The sequence below is a fragment of the Physeter macrocephalus genome, unplaced genomic scaffold (assembly GCF_002837175.3).
Source record: "Physeter macrocephalus isolate SW-GA unplaced genomic scaffold, ASM283717v5 random_127, whole genome shotgun sequence".
Classification (NCBI taxonomy): Eukaryota; Metazoa; Chordata; class Mammalia; order Artiodactyla; family Physeteridae; genus Physeter; species Physeter macrocephalus.
Window position 1 is genome coordinate 3,397 of NW_021145413.1, and position 18,540 is coordinate 21,936.

At 56.7% G+C, this 18,540-nt stretch overlaps 1 protein-coding gene across 3 annotated transcripts in view; it reads left to right on the plus strand.

Annotated features, from left to right (window-relative positions):
* The first annotated feature begins 249 nt into the window (after nucleotides 1-249).
* ARHGEF17 (Rho guanine nucleotide exchange factor 17) overlaps nucleotides 250-18,540 on the plus strand; it is a 57,124-nt gene continuing 38,833 nt past the window's right edge. For 2 of the 3 annotated variants that reach the window (XM_055082442.1, XM_007108945.4), the window contains exon 1: nucleotides 250-3,453. In XM_055082442.1, the coding sequence (XP_054938417.1) occupies nucleotides 250-3,453 (3,204 nt within the window). The remainder of the gene's footprint in view (nucleotides 3,454-18,540) is intronic. The other variant, XM_055082444.1, reaches the window with a different exon arrangement.

An 18,540-nucleotide genomic window follows, 5' to 3' on the forward strand; every position in this document is an offset into this window, starting at 1 on the left:
GGAGTCGACTCTGAGGCGGGAGGGGTCGCGCGGGATGGAGCCGATGCGGCCTGAGGGCGCAGAAACTTGAGCCGCAGCAGATAAACCTGTGCTCCGGTCCCTGCACCCTTTCCGCACTAACCGCCTCGCACTGCGGCTGCGGGACCCAGGCCTTCGGACCCCGACCGCTGCGCTCCTTTGGGGCGGGGGCGCAGGGGGGGTTGGCCGCGGCTCCCCGAGGCCAGCCCCCCCAGAGTGAGTGCCGCCACCATGGCGGACGGGGCGCCCCGGCCCCAGCTTTATCGCAGCGTCTCGTTCAAGCTGCTGGAGCGCTGGAGCGGCGGGCCAGGGCCGAGGGAGGAGGCAACAGACACCTCCGGGCTGCGGCGCCGCGCCTCGTGCCGGCCGGTCTCGGACGTCCCGGGCCAGCCCTCCCGGCGCGTGTCCAAGCTGGCGTCTGGGCCCCCGGCCGCCCCCGCGCAGCCGCGCCCGCTCCGTAGCCTCTCGCCGTCGGTGCGCCAGCTCTCCAGGCGCTTCGACGCGCAGCATCTGGACGACAACGCCACTGGGGCCCGAGACGGGGGCGTTTCCCCCGGGGCCGCGGAAGAAGCGGCGGAGGGAGCCGCGCGTGGGGCCTGGCCCAGCGTCACCGAGATGCGCAAGCTCTTCGGTGGCCCTGGATCCAGGCGGCCCAGTGCCGACTCTGAGGCTTCGGGGACGCCCAGCCCCGACGGTGCCGCGTGGGAGCCCACGACCCGGGAACCCCGGCAGCCACCGACTCCACCTCCTCGGACGTGCTTCCCCCTGGCGGGCCTGCGTTCGGCGCGGCCGCTGCCGGGCCCAGGGACCGAGGGGAGGAGGCGGCGGCAGCAGCAGCAGCAACTGGAGCGAGCGCAGCGTCCGGCGGATGGTTTACATTCTTGGCATAGCTTCTCCCAACCGCAGGCCTGGGCCCGGGCCTCCCGCTCCTCCTCCTCCTCCATCGTTTCCTCCTATCCTGTCAGCAGCAGTCGGACTGCCAGCTCCAGCGAGGAGGAAGAGGAGGGTCCGCCGCCGCCGCAGGCCGGGGCGCAGAGTCCGGCCTACCACGGCGGCCACTCCTCAGGTAGTGACGAGGACCAAGACGGTGAGGGCGGCCACTGCTGGGGAGGGAGGCCGGGGCCCAGGCCTAGAAGCTCCCTCTTGGATAAGGACTGTAGGCCGGACAGTTATGGGTTAAATCTGGGCAGCATGGACTCGGCAAGGGGAGCCAGGAGCCCCGATCCCCCAACATCTCCAAGAGCCCCTAGCGAGGAAGGACCCCAAGAGTGGGGTACTGGCTCTCCTCCTTGTGTACCAGGTCCCCAAGAAGGACTTCGGCCTTTGTCAGACACTGTGGGGGGAACTTTCCGCGTGGCCAAGGTGAGCTTTCCCACGTACCTGGCCAGCCCAGCAGGCTCCCGCGGTAGCAGCCGTTATTCCAGCACAGAGACTCTCAAAGATGAGGACCTGTGGGCTAGCCGGGGCTCTGGGAGCTGGGGTGTGTATCGCTCCCCTAGCTTTGGAGCTGGGGAAGGGCTTCTAAGGCCCCAGGCTCGAACCCGCACCAAGGGACCTGTGGGCACCACGAGAGCGTTGAGGGATGGAGGATTGGAGCTGGACAAGAGCCGGCAACGGAAGTCCTTGTCGAATCCAGATATTGCCTCAGAGACCCTGACACTACTCAGTTTCCTGCGTTCAGACCTTTCAGAGCTGAGGGTCCGAAAGCCTGGTGGGCGACATGAGGACCTTGGGAGTGGCCCCTTAGATGGCAGAGATTCACCATCAGCAGGTGGCTCTGTGGGGCAACTTGAGCCCATGCCCTCCCCAGCCCCAGCATCACCTGGCACCCGCCCCACACTGAAGGACTTGACGGCCACCCTTCGAAGGGCAAAGTCATTTACCTGCTCTGAGAAGCCCATGGCCCGCCGCCTACTCCGCACCAGTGCCCTGAAGCCCAGCTCATCTGAACTCCTGCTGGCAGGCCCAGATGCCGAGGAGGATCCACTGCCCCTCGTCGTCCAGGATCAGTATGTTCAAGAGGCCCGTCAGGTTTTTGAGAAGATCCAGCGCATGGGTGCCCAACAGGATGATGGAAGTGATGTCCTCCCTGGAAGTCCTGACTGGGCAGGAGATGTGATCCAAGGGCAGCGGTCCCAGGAAGAGCTCTCCGGCCCTGAGTCTAGTCTGACAGATGAGGGCATTGGGGCAGACCCTGAGCCTCCTGTTTCAGCATTTTGCAGCCTGGATACCGCAGGGGTGTGGCGACCCCTTTCCTCATCCTCAGCCCAGACCAACCACCATGGCCCTGGGGCTGAAGACAGTCTGGGAGGGTGGGCCCTGGTGTCCTCTGATACCCCTCCCACACCAGGTGCCCTCCGCCGGAGACGCAAAGTCCCGCCTTCAGGCCCTGGTGGGACTGAACTGAGCAATGGGGAGGCAGGTGAGGCCTACCGATCTCTGAGTGACCCAATTCCACAGCGCCACCGGGCTGCCACCTCTGAGGAACCCTCTGGGTTCTCCGTGGATAGCAACCTCCTGGGCTCGCTGAGCCCCAAGACAGGGCTTCCGGCAGCCCCAGCTGTGGACGAGGGCTTGACCAGCGGCCACAGTGACTGGTCTGTGGGCAGTGAAGAGAGCAAGGGATACCAAGAGGTTATTCAGAGCATTGTTCAGGGCCCTGGTGCCTTAGGGTGTGTGGTGGATGACAGGGTTGCTGGCAAAGCCCCCAAGAAGAAATCTCTGAGTGACCCCAGCCGCCGTGGGGAGCTGGCTGGGCCTGGATTTGAGGGCCCTGGAGGGGAGCCCATCAGAGAGGTCGAGCCCATGCTGCCTCCGTCCAGCAGTGAGCCCATCCTCACAGAGCGGCGGGCAGAACCAGAAGAGCCCAGTCCTGCCAGGGGCCGGGCACAGTCTGAGAGGGCCCTACCTGAGGCCCCGCCTACTTCTTCCTCCACTGCCCACCGTGACTTCCACCTTGACCCCAAACTGGCTGACGTTCTGTCCCCACGGCTCATCCGCCGTGGTTCCAAGAAGCGCCCAGCTCGGAGCAGTCATCAGGAGCTACCGAGAGAGGAGGGCAATCAGGACCAGGCTGGCAGCCTGTCTCGGGCCCGACCCTCCTCCAAACACATTCGTCATGCCAGTGTGCCCTCCGCCTTCACGCCTATCATGGTGCCTGAGCCACCAACTTCCGTTGGCCCTCCTGTGGCTGTACCAGAGCCCATGGGCTTCCCTGCCCAAGCCCACCCCACGTTGCAGGCACCATCTCTTGAGGACGTCACTAAGCAGTACATGCTGACCCTCCACTCCAGTGAGGTCCCTGCCCCAGTGCCAGTGGATATGCCCTGCTTGACTCCGATTGCACCGCCCTCTGCCGAGGCCAAGCCCCCTGAGACAGTCCGGGCTCCAGATGAGCCTGCTCCAGCCAGCAAGTGCTGCAGCAAGCCACAAGTGGTGAGTCTTTGTGGGGGGCCTTTTGGGTGGGGCCGAAGGAGGGCCAGGGACAGTGACTTATGCAGGAGTCTCGAGTGTGCTCATTGGGCAGGTGCCCAGGTCTGAGGGAGATTCTCTGGTTGTGGAAGTGCCCAGGCAGTTTTAAGAGTGTCAATGACACAAGGTTCCTGTCTTCTCAGGCCCCAGAGGCTTCAGGCTTCTGCTGGTACTAATGTCAGAGGTTCTTATCTGCTCTAAGGTATTCTGGGTGATAATTACAAAGGATTCTAATCAGGTCCTTTAGATGTTTTTCAGGGACTGGTTTTAAAGATTCCTATCTGGTTCTTTGTTATCAATACATAAGGAGATGTGAGGGTGATGGAACTTTCTCAAGAGCCTTGCTGCCTTATTGGCCAAACCCCTTGTAGGATGTTTGGGCTCAGGGGCCCACAGTTGACATGGGTTTGCCATTACTCACGTGGCTTTCATGTGTCAGATCAAAATCTGGGTCTGAACCTGGGCCTGGGAGAATTGGAGAGGTACAAGGCATTACTTTATGGAGTAGTGGAGAGGGCTCTAAAGTACATTGGCAGCCCTGGCTTTTCTATGTGACTCAACCTCCCCGTCTGTAAAATCAGAGGGGTTGTGGACAAGGTGGTGCCTATATCTCCTTCCAGCTGTGCTGCACAGATTTGTGGGGAGTCCATGGGTTGGAATTGGGACACTTTGGGCCTGAAATCTGCTAAAGCCTCCTCCAGTTAGAATGTGTACCTCTAAGGGAGGGCAGGGTCAGGGAGGAGCTGCTGAAGTTCAGCAGAGAGGGGCCTTGAGAGAGATTGGGAGTGGTTTTGGCCCCCACAGGCAGGGCTTCCTCTCTGGGTCAGGATGGGGGCGCTGGTCCCCCGGACTACTTTGGTTACTGCCGGTTCTCAGTGCTCTCACGGCCCCTCTAAACTCTCTCTCTTTGTTTCTCTCAGCTGTCTCTAGTTCCCCGGTCCTGGCTCTGGTGTCTCTCACAGAGGCTACAAAGTCAGTAGGCAGGGAGTGGGGAGAGGGGACATTTTGGACCTGACCTTCTTTCTGAGAGCCTGGTAGGGCAGCTCAGGTGCCCCTAACTCCAGTGCCAGTTGTCTTTGCAATGTGGGGGTGGGGGAGGGTGACAGCAGGGGCAGCTCCTGCCAGGGGCCCCATCCCCAGGTGCTTTTCCCTTATAATTATCTTCTCTGGGAGAGAGCAGGGGTGAACCAAGGGACTCGGGGAGACTGGGAGGAGGGGGACTGTTCCTAAGAAGAGGCATTGAGACCCAGAGAGGAGGTGGGAGTTTTTGCAGAATTGGCTCCTGGTCTACTCTCATCACATTGTCTCCCCGTCCCACGTGATCCTCAGGAATCACGTGGGACAGGGATCTCAGCCCCCCACCCCAGCTGCCCCTAGGGGGTGTGAGGTGGGACATACCTGCCCATAACACAGGTTTCTCCCTGCCCTCAATGGAGGCTCTCTCCAGCCTCCAAGCCTTTGCTCACTCCAGTCCTCCTATCTCTCCAGGCCCAGCTCGCTATCCCCCTCTTACCCCTTAGGGGAGAGAACTGGTGAGTCTGTCATTGGAAGAGCAGGGTTTGAGCCCTGGCTCCAGATCCTTGTGTGGCCTAGGATCAGTCACGTCCCTGCTTTATGCCTCACCTTCCCCTTCTGTAAAATGGGGTTAATGGTCTCTGCCTGGCAGGCTTGTGTACTGTGAGTGGGTGGTGTGATCATGCCCTCCCTGGGGGGAGGAGAGGGAAAAAAACAGAGTCCACTGCCTCAGCTGCTTCTCAGTGAGCAGCCTTGGCCCCTCCTCTCTGCCCCCTACTGATTTCTGAGCACAGGGCTGGACATTCTGGGCCTCAGTATAACCTGGTAGACTTCAGTCAGCTCAGAAGAGATTCACCATCCCCTAATTCCCCACCCACTCATAAAGCCTGGAAGTTCTTCCTTTAGCTAGCCTGAATCCCTCCTGCTGTCCCTTTCTTTCTGGCCCCAGGAGGATGGGGAGCAGCTGTCCAGCCCTCCTTCTGGCCTTCAGGGAGGAGACAATGTTCCCTTGTTTCCGGCCCAGGGCTCCAGTCACGCTCCCTGGCCTGTGGGTGGAGATGGTGTGGTGTGGGCTCCAGAATAAGAAGGGAAGAGTCTGTCACGCTTTGCTGATGAGGCAGAAACCAGTGTGAGCCCAGCCAGGGGGCTGGCAGGAGAGGCCCCGGGGACAGAGGGGGTCCCTGACCCACCCCTGGGCTGCAGTAAGTCCCTCAAAGTCAGGTCTCTCCCACCCCAAAATCTGTATTTGCCCTCTGTGTGGTGCTGCCTCTCTGTTGGGAGCAGGAAGCCTGGTTCCAGACCTGGCTTAGCCTCTGACTTGCCCTGAGACTTGGACAGAGGCATCTTGGACCTTGGTTTTCCCATCTGTACAGTGGGTAGTCTTTGCCTGGTCATTGAAGCTCTGTAGGCGAGACTCAGCCTGCAGGGTGGTCAAGGGAAACCGGAGGAGTCAGGTTGTGGCTGGAAGGGAGAAAAAGGCAACTCTGTGCATCAGCTGTAAGAACCTAGGAGCCCAGGGAATGAGGGGTAACTCATGGTTGCTTTCCGTGAACGGATGTGCTAGGGGGAGGAGGCCCAGTTGTGGAGCCTCGCTGCCCTGCTCCCTCCCACAGCCCTTGTCATTTCCACTTAGGCCCACGGTTGCCCGGATGATCAGCGACTCTTCATCCCAAGGCTTCCCATCCTGCCCTAAAGTACAGTCTCATGATCTAACCTTCTGCCCTCAGGTACCTGATACCCATTTGACAGAAGTGATGACTCTAGTCCACAAATAGGAAGTGACTTATGTCTCAGAATCAGATGGATGGACTCAGAGAACCTTAGCATATTGAAATAGCAGTAGGAGTGGCTAACATTTATTAGTGCTTACTATATGCCAGACACTCTGAATGTTTCATTCTTCAAAAATGAAAGATGTGAGAATTTCCCAAGGCTGAATTCTTACAACTGCGGACTCATTCCCACTGAATCCTAGATTGTCATTGTCTTAGAGGCGAAGAGGCCCGAAGGGTCCCTGTTTCTTGGTGGAATTGGCCTACCATCTGAGTAATGGGGCAGGGTCAGGGGGCATTGGGGGCATCACCTGCACACCCCTGTCTGAACACTTTCATGGTAGTTATTTAATTCACTGGAGCCCATGTTTGCGGTGGGAAGAACTTCAAGACTCAGAAAGGAGAATGCCGACTTTAAGGTACCATAGTATGGCAGGGCACAGCCAGGTCCACGCACCACCCTGACCTTGCTCCCGCCCCCTGCCCCCAGCAGACATGGCTCCCATCCCCAGCTTGCCCAGCCAGCTCCCTGCCTTGCAGAGGAACGCCAGGCTACAGCTCTTTGTCACCTTTCTTCACTCTGTCTCCTTGGCAGGGAACCCACAGGGGTGGGGATTCTCTCCTTTCCCTCCTTGGCTCTTTGCTATGATTTTTCCATGGAAACTGGTTCTGGGAGAGGAGGCGATTAGGACATTTGGAATTCTGAGTGGTACCAAATATCTATAATTAAATGTCTTGTCACCCAGCAGGAGGAGGGCGGGAGGGGGAGGACAGGCACAGGGCTGTCCCTTTCCTCTGTTTATTCCCTGCCCCCACCCACTCCATCCTAAGCGCCCTGAGCTATTGGGGGAGTGTGGCCCAGGAATGGGTCGTCCTCCCCTCACCACAGGGAGGAGTTGGGGGATGGACCAGAGTTGAGTCTGACATTTTCCAGCCCCACATTTCCAGGACCAGCTGGGTTTGGGAGGCTGGGAGGCTGCTGCTAATCCTGTCCCCAGGGGGCTCCCAGTGTAGGAACTTGCCCCTCCTGCTTCCTTCCCGCCCATCTGTGATCTTTCAGGCTACACATGCTGCCCCGCAGTGGGGTGGAGGCATCCCCAGGCTGCCTGGGGAGCCGAAACACTCAGAGAATTCAGGATCTAGTAGCAGCCTGGAAGGGGCTGTAGGATGTTGAGGGAGTGGCCTGGGGGCTGGCAGGAGAGGCTTCCTGAAGGAGCCTCTGTCTGGAGCTTGGCTTTGAAAACTGGGAGAATTTGAATCTCCAGAGAAGAGAGGGAGGGGTTCTAGGAAGAGGGCACAGCATGGGCAGAGGCTGGTAGGTGGGAAAGAATATGGCAAGTTGTGTGCCCTAGGAGTTTGTTTCACAGACTTGGGTAAGTCTTGATAAGGCAATGCATTCATCCATTTAGCAAATACTTACTGAACCCCTAGACACTCAGGCACCCTCAGAGGCCCTGGGATACAACAGCAAGCAAAACAAAGGCCTGACCTCATGGAGTTTCCAGACTAGTGAGGAGACCTGTCTGTAAATGGATACATTGTGCTACAGGGAGAGATGGGGGCTGGGGAACAAAAGAAACCAGGATAAGGGACTAGAGAATGACAGGGAGGGGGTACTCTATTAGATTAAGAGATCTGAGAAAGTCTCTCTGAGGAGGTGAGATTGGACCGAGGCCTGGAGGGAGCAAGACAGGTGGCTATCTGTGAGGTAAAGAGAGGAACAGCAAGTGCAAAGGCCTTGAGGTAGAGGTCAAGAGGACTGTGTGGATGCAGTTAAGTAGGCGATGAGGTCAGAATTAAGGGAGGGTGGAAATGGGTTGAGGCCAGGTGAGGTAGATTTCATAGACCAATAGGAGGTCTTCCGTGTTTACTTGAGGTGAAATGGGGCAGGCACTGTTGGAAGGTTCTGAGTAGAGCAGTGACCTAATCTGACTTAGGCTTTCACAAGTCTGCTCTGGCTACTCTGTGGGGGTAGATTGCAGAGGCCATGGGGGGGTGGATCAGGGAGGCTGATCAGGAGGCCACTGGAAGAATCTGGACAAGAGATGATGATGGCTTGGGCTGGGGCAGAGGCAGTAGGGTGGTGGGTTTCTGCTGCAGCCCAGAGGGCTTTGTGAGGGCCTGGACTCCAGCATTCAAGGTGAACAAAGAGCTACTACAGCTCCTATGCCTGGGCAGTGTGTGATGGGTCACTCAGAGTGAGGAGGGGAAATTGACAAAACCCCCAGGGTAGACTGGAGCTGTATGCTGCACTAGCTGCCCCCTGCAGACCTTTGTTTGTGTGACTCAAAGATTAGGAGGATGGAGGTTCCCAGGGCCCCAGTGAGGCAAGTGACAGTGCCTTATCCCACTGGTGTCTCCTCCACAGCCACTGTGACACCTGTCAGCTCCAGCTTGCATGTTACCTGAGACAGGGAGCTCACACCACCCAAAGGCAGCCCTGTCCCTCCCATCTGGTCCTCTAGCTAGGTGGGCATCCCAGTATACGGATGAAGCAGGCCCAGAGCAGACAGAGGCTTACCCAAGGCCCTATGTCTCAAGTATGGAATTTGGCCCAAGGTGTCCTGACTCCTAGGGCATTCATTGGCCCCGCAGAGTTCCCACTGAGCAGAGTTGGCAGGGATGCTGGTAGTAGGGCGGGGGAAGGGGGAGCCTATGTTTCCCAGAAAGGCTCACAGCTCTGGCGTACTTATTGGGAAATGTGCCCAGGCAGCCTGGCGCCTTGCTGGCAGGCCCTGAAATGGGGGCCCTGGGTCCCTTGGGAAGCAGGAGCTTTTTAGAGACATGCTCCCCCCATGGGAGTTGATCCTTCATGCAGCCCCCCCGTCATTACCCACCCCCAGGCCTCTGAGGCATTCCAGGGGTGAACAGAGGCAGAGGAAGACTGCCAGGCTGCCACGCTCTGAGCTGTGAGTGGGCCCCAGCCCATGACATGCAGGGGCCTAGGGCCCCAGCCAGGATATCTGAGCCCCCTCCAGTAGCTATGGGGCTCACAAGGGATGACTTGGTATGACACATGGAGGTCTGCACTAGGGGTCAGGAGATGTAGGTTCCAGCCTTAGCCTCTCTATTTTCCTGCTGTGTGGCCTTAAGTAAGACCCTTCCCCTCTCAGACCCATGGATTCCTCCATGTTCTTGGGCACCAGGAAAAACCTCCTCTCCTGCTGGGAGAGGCAACAGCTATCCTTCGTAGGATCCCAACTTGTAGACTGAAGTGCCGGTGGGGGGCTCACAGCCCCCTTAGGCCGCTGAGGAGACTGAGGCTCAGAGTGGGGCTGGGACTCACCCAGGCCTGGCCCCCAGGGCCCTTTTCCCTACGACCAGCTGCTGCTCTGCACCCCTCCACACACATAGAGGGGGGCCTCTCCCCACACTTGTGAGCTGTGGGGCTCACTCTGGAGCCTGTGCACAGACGTGTTGATGCTGCCGCTGCTGGGATGTTAACACTTCCTCTGGGGCTTGGAGAAGTCACGGGGCTCTGAGACACTCCCTGGGCAGGGAGAGAGGGAGAGGGGAGTCTCCAGAGGTACCTGAGGAGGGAGGCACACGAGCTAATACCAGGGTCTAGGCTGGCAGATAGGTGCTGTATTAGTTTCCTCTTGCTGCTGTAGCAAATTATAATGCTTAGTGACTTAATACAAATGTTATCTTACAGTGCTGGAGGTCAGAAAAAATGGGTTTTCCTGGGATAAAATTAAGATGTTAGCAGGGCTGCATTCCTTCTGGAGGTTTTAGGGAAAAACCTGTTTCCTTGCCTTTTCCAGGTCTGGTGGCTGCTGGCACTTCTTGGCCCCTGGCCCCTTCCTCCATTCTCAAAGCCGGCAGTATAGCATCTTCAGATCTCTCTCTCACTCTAAACCAAACCTCCTGCCTCCCTTTTATAAGGACCCTTGTTATTACTTTAGGCCCACTTGAATCATCCAGGATAACCTTCCCATCTCAAAATCTTTACTCACATCTGCAAAGTCCTTTTTGCCATGTAGGATAACATATTCACAGGTGTATTAGGATGTGGATGTCTTTGGGGGCCATTATTCTGCCTGTGACAGGTGAGCAGAGGGGTCAAGCTGTTGGCTCCTGGAAGCCAGAGCCCAGGGTAGATGCTGGCACAGGGTAGAGCTGGTGGACGCAGGCCCACTGCTTTTATCCTGCATTCATTTCTTTCCCTGATCATTTGTCATTTTTTCATTCATTCAGCAATTGTTGAGCCCCTTGATGGGCAATAGGGACACACAGGGAAAGCTTGGACATCATCCCTGTTTGTCAGGAGTTCTCAGCAAGGGTCTTAGCCCTCTGATGTGGGTGGGGTCCAGAGGGTGGCCGAGCCCTGCTCTGGTGGGAGAGGGACAGAAGAGCCAATGGGTCCCCTGTGGATGGGCTTGGCTTCTAGGGTGGCTGGCTAAAAATTGGGATAAAGCAGCTCCCAAGAAGAGCAGTTGGCAGGAGAGTTTAGAGCCAGGGCAAAGAGAGGAGAGGGGGATCTAGGGTGGGGGTGGGAATCACATCTCTGCTGGGCTGGCCTGGGCTGGCTCGGGGCAGATGGCGAGGAGCTCCCTGTTCCCATGTGCTTGGGAGCTCCATGTTGGGGATCGGCGACCCTGGTGCTGGGTTGGACCAGAGGGCCTGTCAGGTCCCTTCATGCCCTGAGGGGCCGACCGAGGTGCTGCCCAGGAAGTGGCACCTGAAGGATGGCGCGTGAACGGTAAGGAGCATGGTCCACGTCCCTTCTCTTCTCAGGCTGGTTTTGGGACCCAGGGCAACCATTTATGGACCCCTCTGAATCCATAAAATAGGTGCATTACCCCTTTACTCCGCCAAGGATTACTGTCAAGATTAAATGAAATAATGCCAAGAGGGTTTCCTCAAGAAATGTTAGTTCCTCCCCCATGACTAAGATGCTAAGATGTTAGGATTCTAAGATTCTAAGAGAAATTGATTCCAAGTTGCTCAGATTCTCGTTACCTCTTTCCAGCCATGAAGCAGGACAAAGCTCTGGACAGGAGGGCTGGTGGGGTCCTGGCTACATCTGTAGGGTTGGTGGCCCAGCAGCCTGGGCCTTTGGAGGTGGGCGGAGGGAGAGGGACTGGGCAGTGAAGTGGAGCCAGATGCCCACTGACCTTGTTCCTCTCTCCAGCTCCCCCTCCCATTTTGTTACCACCAGCCCCAACCTGCGAGCAGAGCAGAGTCAAAGCCCCAGACCCATTGGAACCAGCCTGTGAAGTGGGTCTCAGTCCCCTCTGCTTACCATTCTGGGCTGAGAGCACCTCTAAGGCAGGGAGTCTGAGGTCTGTGTGCCCTGGGCTTTGGGGTCAGACTGATAAGGGTTGACATCTCTGACCTGACTCTGACTCACAGCTGGGTGGTATCTGACAAGTCATTGCATCTCAGCTCTGAGCCTCAGTTTCCTGCTCTGCAAAGTGAGGATGCTAAGGAGTTACCGTGAGGGCCAAAGAGAATACTTATGGAACCCTCAACCCATGACCCCAGGTCTGGAAGCTCTCAGAATTGTGGCCACTTTAAAGTGTGTGCTTTTGAGATTGCCAGTTCAGAGTGTAGAATCTCGTGGTTTCAAGATGAAGGAGTCTGAGTTTTTTTCCAGAAGGCTTCCTCTTAACTTGATTTTGTTCGTTCATTTGAGATTATTACTTCTTGGGTCTTAGATTCTGGGGCTGGGGAGAGGCGGGGCGGGTCCTGGGCCAATGGGAGGGCAGTTGGGGGACTGTGATGGTGGGGGCCAGGCTGAGGGAGCAAGCACCAGGTTGGTGTCTGTTTCCTGTTTATTGGTTCCCAGGGGGTGAGCAGGCCCTGCTCCGGAGCAGCATGGAGCAGGAGGGAGGGAGGACTGGGGTCCTGGCTGCCAGCCAGCCCCATAGCCTGGCCTCCTGGGACTGCTGAGACCCCTCCCCCAAGCCCCCTTGGACAAACATCCAGTCCTTTCCCAGGACAGGGCATTGGAGGTCAAGGAGCAGATGTGGAGGGAAGGGGCAGAAGGATGGGAAGGGACCCCCCTCCCCCCAAAAATCCTACTGGCTCCATCTTTCTTGGCTGCCTGTGTCACTGAGGTCTTGCTTCTGGTTCCTCACTGTCCCCCTCTGTCTCTCCTTGTCTCCCTGGTGTGTGTCCTGGTGGTGAGACATCCAACTTCTTGGCAGGCCAGGAGGCAGGAGAAGGAAGAAGAAGAGGTGCAGGGCCTTGAATGCCAGGATGGTCCACCCGAAAAGACCCTTAGAAACCAGTGTGTCTTCTAACCACCCCTCACCCCTTCATTATTCAGAGGGGAAATGAAGACCCAGCGAGGGAAGAGGTCTTGCCCAAGGCCACGCAATAGTGGACCAGGCCCAGCAATCTGCCTGTGCACCTCAGAGCCGGGTTTAAGGGACCACTGGGAGTTCTTGAGAGGGGAGGGGACATGGGTCACTCGGCATTTTAGAGAATTGGGCTGAGCCAGCCAGGTAAGAGAAGCCTTGATGTATGGGGCCAAGAGGACAGGGAGGTCTCTTGTTGGACCAGAGCACACAGGGAGGGGCTGTGTGTACAGGAGCCAGGTTAAACTGGCTCAAGTCCTAGTTAAACTGCCGAGGCTTTGTCCTGTGGGTGGTGGGGAGCCATGGAAGATAAACAGCTGAGGAGGAGCAGTGCGTGGTGGGCACATGAAAAAGCATTCTCTGGTCATGGGGGATGATTGGACTGGAGGGAGCAGGGAGAGAAGAAATCTGAGCTTAGGGGAGCCAGGTGATGGAGGGATGGAGAGAAAAGAACTTCCTTGGGAGATAATTTGGAGGTAAAATTTAGGCTCAGAGGCCCTATTCAAAATGGGGGTAGGGGGAGTAGGGCTTACCTCTCTTATTGGAGTTAGAGAATGAGGCAGTGGACGAGATGCAGGGTCATCTGAGTCATCCCCCTGCCTCAGGGAAGAACTTTCCTCTGCATTTCTGGAAGGATGAGGGACCTCTGAGCCAGCTCAGGACCCTGCTTCTGTGCCCCATATGCTTTTTGTCTAACTTCCATTCCTCTTGCTCCAGTGGAAGTGCCGTGCTTCTCAGTGGGGTCAGGGGTCACCAGAGAACAGCAGAGCTCCAGGCTGTACCCCCAATCCAACCCTTCTGGGACCAGCCTGGGTAGGGAGCATGTGGGAGAGAGAAGGAGCAGGCCCATGCTGCCTGGCTGGCTATGACCCAAGGCAAGGCACTTGGCCTCAGTTTCCACATCTGTAAAGTGGGAGTCCCAGATGTGACAGAGCCCAGGAGAGCTCTGGATTCTGCAGGTTCTCAGGAGTTGGGGGAAGAGTAACTGGTAGGTGGACAGGCAGGCAGTCTTGCTAGCAGTGCTCACAGTAGTTTGTAATTGAAGACAAAGTATCCTCATAATGTTTGTACCATAGACCCCAAGACAAGTGCTGTTGTGTGGCCCTGCAATCTTGGAGGCCTTCCTGGAGGAGAGTAGGGCAGAGGCTGTAGGGAGAGGAGTGATTCAGATTCGGGGTCTGCTCCTGAGCTTTGGTTTTCTCTTCAGAGGCCTGAGTACCCTTTTAGCTTCTTGCTGCTTCTGGGCCCTCCTCTCCCCTCCTGCCTGGACCAGAGCTTCCAGGCTTCTCCCCAAGGCCAGCGGGGGCGTTGCCTGGGGCGGGTGAGGAATTTCCGAGGGAACAGCTAAATTCAGCCCCGGCTAAAAATAGTCCTGGGCCTGGCCTGGCCCAGCGGCTGGAAGAGGAGGAGGAGGAGAGCAGGGTGAGCCGTTCCTCCGCCTGCCCCACCTCTTCACCTGGACCCTGGGCCTGGGCTGGGAGGGCCTCCTCCCTCCTCCACCTCTTTCCTCTACTCACAGCAGACATTTCCATCGCTGCGGGCGCCTTGCTTGCTTTTCTCCTCCCTCCTCTGTTGTTCACCCTGTCCTCCTCCCTGTCTTGCTCCTTCTGTCTCTTGTCTCCTCTGACCCCCTATATCTTTCGGCCTCCTACAGAGGCAGACGGAGTTCCCTGGCCAGAACCAGGCCTCAGGAAGAGGGCCCTGTATAGGGCAGTGTATCCTAGGCATCCTCGCCTGAGTTTCAGGACCCCTCCCCTACACAGGACTCACAGCTATTTCAGCTCCTCTCTGCTTGTGGAGGTGGACAGATCTCAAGAAGTCTGGGGTGTGGAGATGTGCGTGTGGCCTGCAGTTTACCCTGTGACCCAGTGCTTGGTTCTGGTCAGGTGACGCCACCTGTGCCAAGCCCTTTGTGGGCTCTGCCCTGGGGAATCACAGGCCCGAGCAACCGGGCAGATGAGCAAAGGGTACTTTCCAAGCCCGTACCAATTGAGGGTGGGGATGGGACCTAGACACTGAGGCCCAGAGAGGGTGAGGTGCCAAGCTCAGACAACTGAGCTCAGGAGGAGTGAGGTGGTATTGGAACCGAGGCCGGCCTCCCTCCAGGGTTGCAGGAGAGAACCTTGTCTAATGCAGAGAGAACAGGGAGGGAGCTGAGGGAAAGTCCACAGCACCTGCGTGAATATAGCACAGGGGGTGGAGAGTCACCAGTCATTGTAGCAAAGCTTGTAAAGCCCTTCCTGCGTGCCTGGCACTAGTCTGAGCCCTTTCCACATGTTCACTCATTTAATCCTCACAACCAGCCTTGGGGAGGGACTGTTTCTCTGTTTCACAGATGAGGAACCCGAGGCACAGCATAGTGAAGTAGTTTGCACAGATTAGGAAAGCTAACCAAGAGTTGGAATCCAAGTCCAGACAGTCTGGTTCCAGAATCCATGAATGTTACTCAGGCTCCTGGATTTCAGGACTGCCGGGGTGAGGGGTGGTGCCATCACCGAGGTGGGCACGTAGGAGGAGAGAGTGGACGTGGGGAACCCGCAGGATTCACAGTCCACAGTCCTAGTCCCTGGAACTAGCACATAGTAGTTGCTCAGTAAATATTAGTTGAGTGGCTCAGTTGAACAGGAGGTGCCCTTGGGGAGTGAGAGTAGGTGATGAGCAGGCAAAGCGAATGTTTCCTCCCGTTGTGGGCCCAGGGACCTTTCTCTTGGTGCTAGAGAGCTGCTGAGGTAGGTGCTGGGCTCTCGGCTAGTGGAGAAAGCTCTGGCCCAGGAGGCCCAGGAGGTTGGAAGGGTGCTGAGCTGAGCCACAGGCAGGAAAAGGAGAGTTGGGGGCGGGGGTGCAGGCCAGGCAGTGCTGGCGCAGTCCCGCCTGCAGTATCTGGAAAGCAGATCTCTTGGGCCATGGCCGGCGTGACTCAAATGGAGACAAAAAAACCTTCCATATTTGGACAAAGAGCCCAGAGAGGCCCGGACCCACAGCCAGCCCAGACTTCCTCCCCCATCCCCGGCCTCCTGCCCTGTCTCCTTCTGGGCCCCTAGCCCTGAGCCCTGTTCCACGAGTTTATTCTCGGTCGTCAGGCAGCACTGTGGCCCCCTCCCCTCAGTCATCAGGTCACCTTCTGTGTGGCCAGACCTGGGCCGTGGGTGCTGAGGAAGAAACACCCAGTGTTGGTCTCTGAGCTCCAGCTGGAGATGCACAGGAGCCCTGGCAGAGCCTGCAGACTGGAGGAGGGACACAGCAAAACCAACAATTCCCATGCTGTGGGGCAAGTTGACTGTAGGCTCGCATCCACCCCAACAAGAGCAATGCCTGAGGTCCACAACATGTAGGCGTGCGTGCGCGCGCACGCTCACACACACACACACACACACACACACACACACACACACACACCACACACTCCCCAGCAGACTTCTATACTGACAAAGACATCTGGGCAGATAATCAAAAGTGAGGACCTAGCCTTAGAGCCCCTCATACCTGGCCTGGAGCAAGGTTTAATGACAATGAAGTGGTAGTAGATATGGGCGGCCAGATGTCAACAAGTGATATAAGTGGTGTTATCCATCTGGGGAGATGTGAACAGAGCAGTTTGCCCCTTCACTGAAACCCCCGCGTGTCCAACATGGGGCTGGGCTGGGCATCGGACACCAGAACCAGGTGACTGGGGAGAGGGCCTCAGCCTACTTTCTGCCTGGAGCAGGACCTCACTTCCAGGGGGGAAGCCTGGCAATTTGTCTGAGGACCCGGGTGCTCATTGTCGCTGGTGGAATAACTGAACTGACTGCACAGCTGCCTCTAGCTTTTATAATTAGCCCTGGGTAGTTAACTCTGGGATCAGCCTGGTAATGCATTTGGAGGGCTCAGGGTAACCTATAAAATTCAATTCCACTGCCATCCACTAGTGCCTGTAGGTGCAGGGTGAGCACATGGGCTATAGGAGAAACAGGAAGGGGTTCCTGCCCTAGGAAGCCCCATCTGAGAACTGAGAATCAGAAGGAGGGTGAGGGAGGCTAATGTGGGGCAGCAGCTAGAGCCTTGAAGAATGAGCAAGGCCCTGACAGACAGAAATGGGGCCAAGGGCCTTCAGGCAGAAAGAACCAGGAAGGTAGAGGCCTATGATGGAAAAGCTCTGGTGCATCTAGGTTACCATGAATGCTCCCTGGTTCTGAAGAAGTTGGGTGGTTCCTGGGGAGTCTGGAAGGCCAGCACTGAAAGTCTGGATTTGATCCCAGGGCAGTAATTTCCAAGCTTTTAAAAATAGTAGAACCCTTTCTTGTAGAGGAATCTTGACATTGAGCTATAAACTAGGTCAACTTGGAACCTCGTTGATTTAAGTGAAGGTAGGGGAGCATGTCTGCCCCCTTGACCACATCTCCCCACCATGTACTTCCATGGACCCACCTGAGACTCAGGCAGAGAATTCCTGTTTGGGGCAGAGGGGCTCTGGTGGAGGGTTTAGAGCTGGATAAGCCTCTCCCTTCGGTTTCTCTGCAGGCTCAGAAGTTCAGCCCAGCCAACCTCCCTGGGCAGGGACAAACTCTTTTGGGGACCAGGTCTCCAGAGGGAGCCAGACTGATGGAGCACCCTACCTTGGGGCTCCTATGAGCAAGCAGTGTCCCCATCAGGGGCCTCTAGAGCTGGGCTGGGCCCCACGTGACTAGGAGGATGACCTGTCAGAATGATGGGAAGACCCTGATTGCCAAGTGCTGCTGCCTGGGAAAGTGCAGGCCCTTTGTGGAAGGTAGGAGCTAGTAGCCAGGCATGCTCCCAGAGCGGGCATGCTGTCCGGCGCAGCTCACTCAATCACCGGGAGACAGATGGAGGCAAATTCTCTAGAGGTCCAGGAGTCCCACTGGCTCCTCTGGGGTGAGGTAATTTAGGTTAGAATCAGGAAGACTTCCCCAGAATTGAGAGTGAGTAAAAGGAAGTGTGAACAGGTGTTGGCAGGAGGAAGCCTGAGCTCTGAGCCTGGTAAGTCCAAGGCCTCAGGAACCAGGCTTTGCCCACCTTGGGCACTAGCCTAACCTGGCCCACCACGCAGCCTACGCTCCCACTTCTTTGGCCACCAAAAACATGGGATGATGGGGATATATGTATATTTAGAGCTGATTCACTTTGTTATAAAGCAGAAACTAACACACTATTGTAAAGCAATTATACTCCAATAAAGATGTTAAAAAAAAAAAAAAGTGGGATGAGTAGGAAGTTGCCGAACATAAAGATAGTGAAGGGTGCACCTGGCAGAGACCAGCAACGTGCCAAAGCCTAGGGTGTAAGAGAGTGTGATGGGTTGGAGGAACTACTATGGCCAGAGCACGATGCAGCCAGAGTATGATACAGGTGGGGAAATTTGATACTGGTGGGTCAGCAAGGGCCGGGTCACCCAGGGTGTCGGGATCAGCCTGAGTGCTTGCACTTGATCCTGTATCCAGCTGTGTCGGTGTAATGGTTAGAACAGATTGGAGCCAGGTGGCTGAGGTTCAAATCCTGCTCTTCCTCTTAGCTGTGTGACCATGAGCAAGTACTTAGTCCTTCTGTGGCTCAGTTTATGCACCTGTAAAAGGGGGATAATTGTGATGGCACCTATTATAGGGTTTTGGTGAGAATCAAACGTGATAATGCCTCTGGTAGCTGGGCTGGACCACTGACCACTGGGGATCAGTGGGAAATCATACAGCAAGTTGGAAGGAGAAGGGAGGGTGGTGGCCTGGCCTGGCTGAGGTGGGGTCCCAGGGGTGGAGAGAGTGGATGGAATTACCAAGAATAGCCTAGAGAGTCATCTTTGTGGGAGGAGGGATAAGCTGAGTTTCCCAGGGGAGGCTCAAAATTCTCCCCGCCTCACCAGGCAACTGCCCTAGGAACAGAGCTAAGGGGATACACAGATATGGGGTGGGATTCTGTGGGCTTGGGGCTCTGCTGGATTCTCACTGGCAGAAATCCTCAACCTGCTGTAA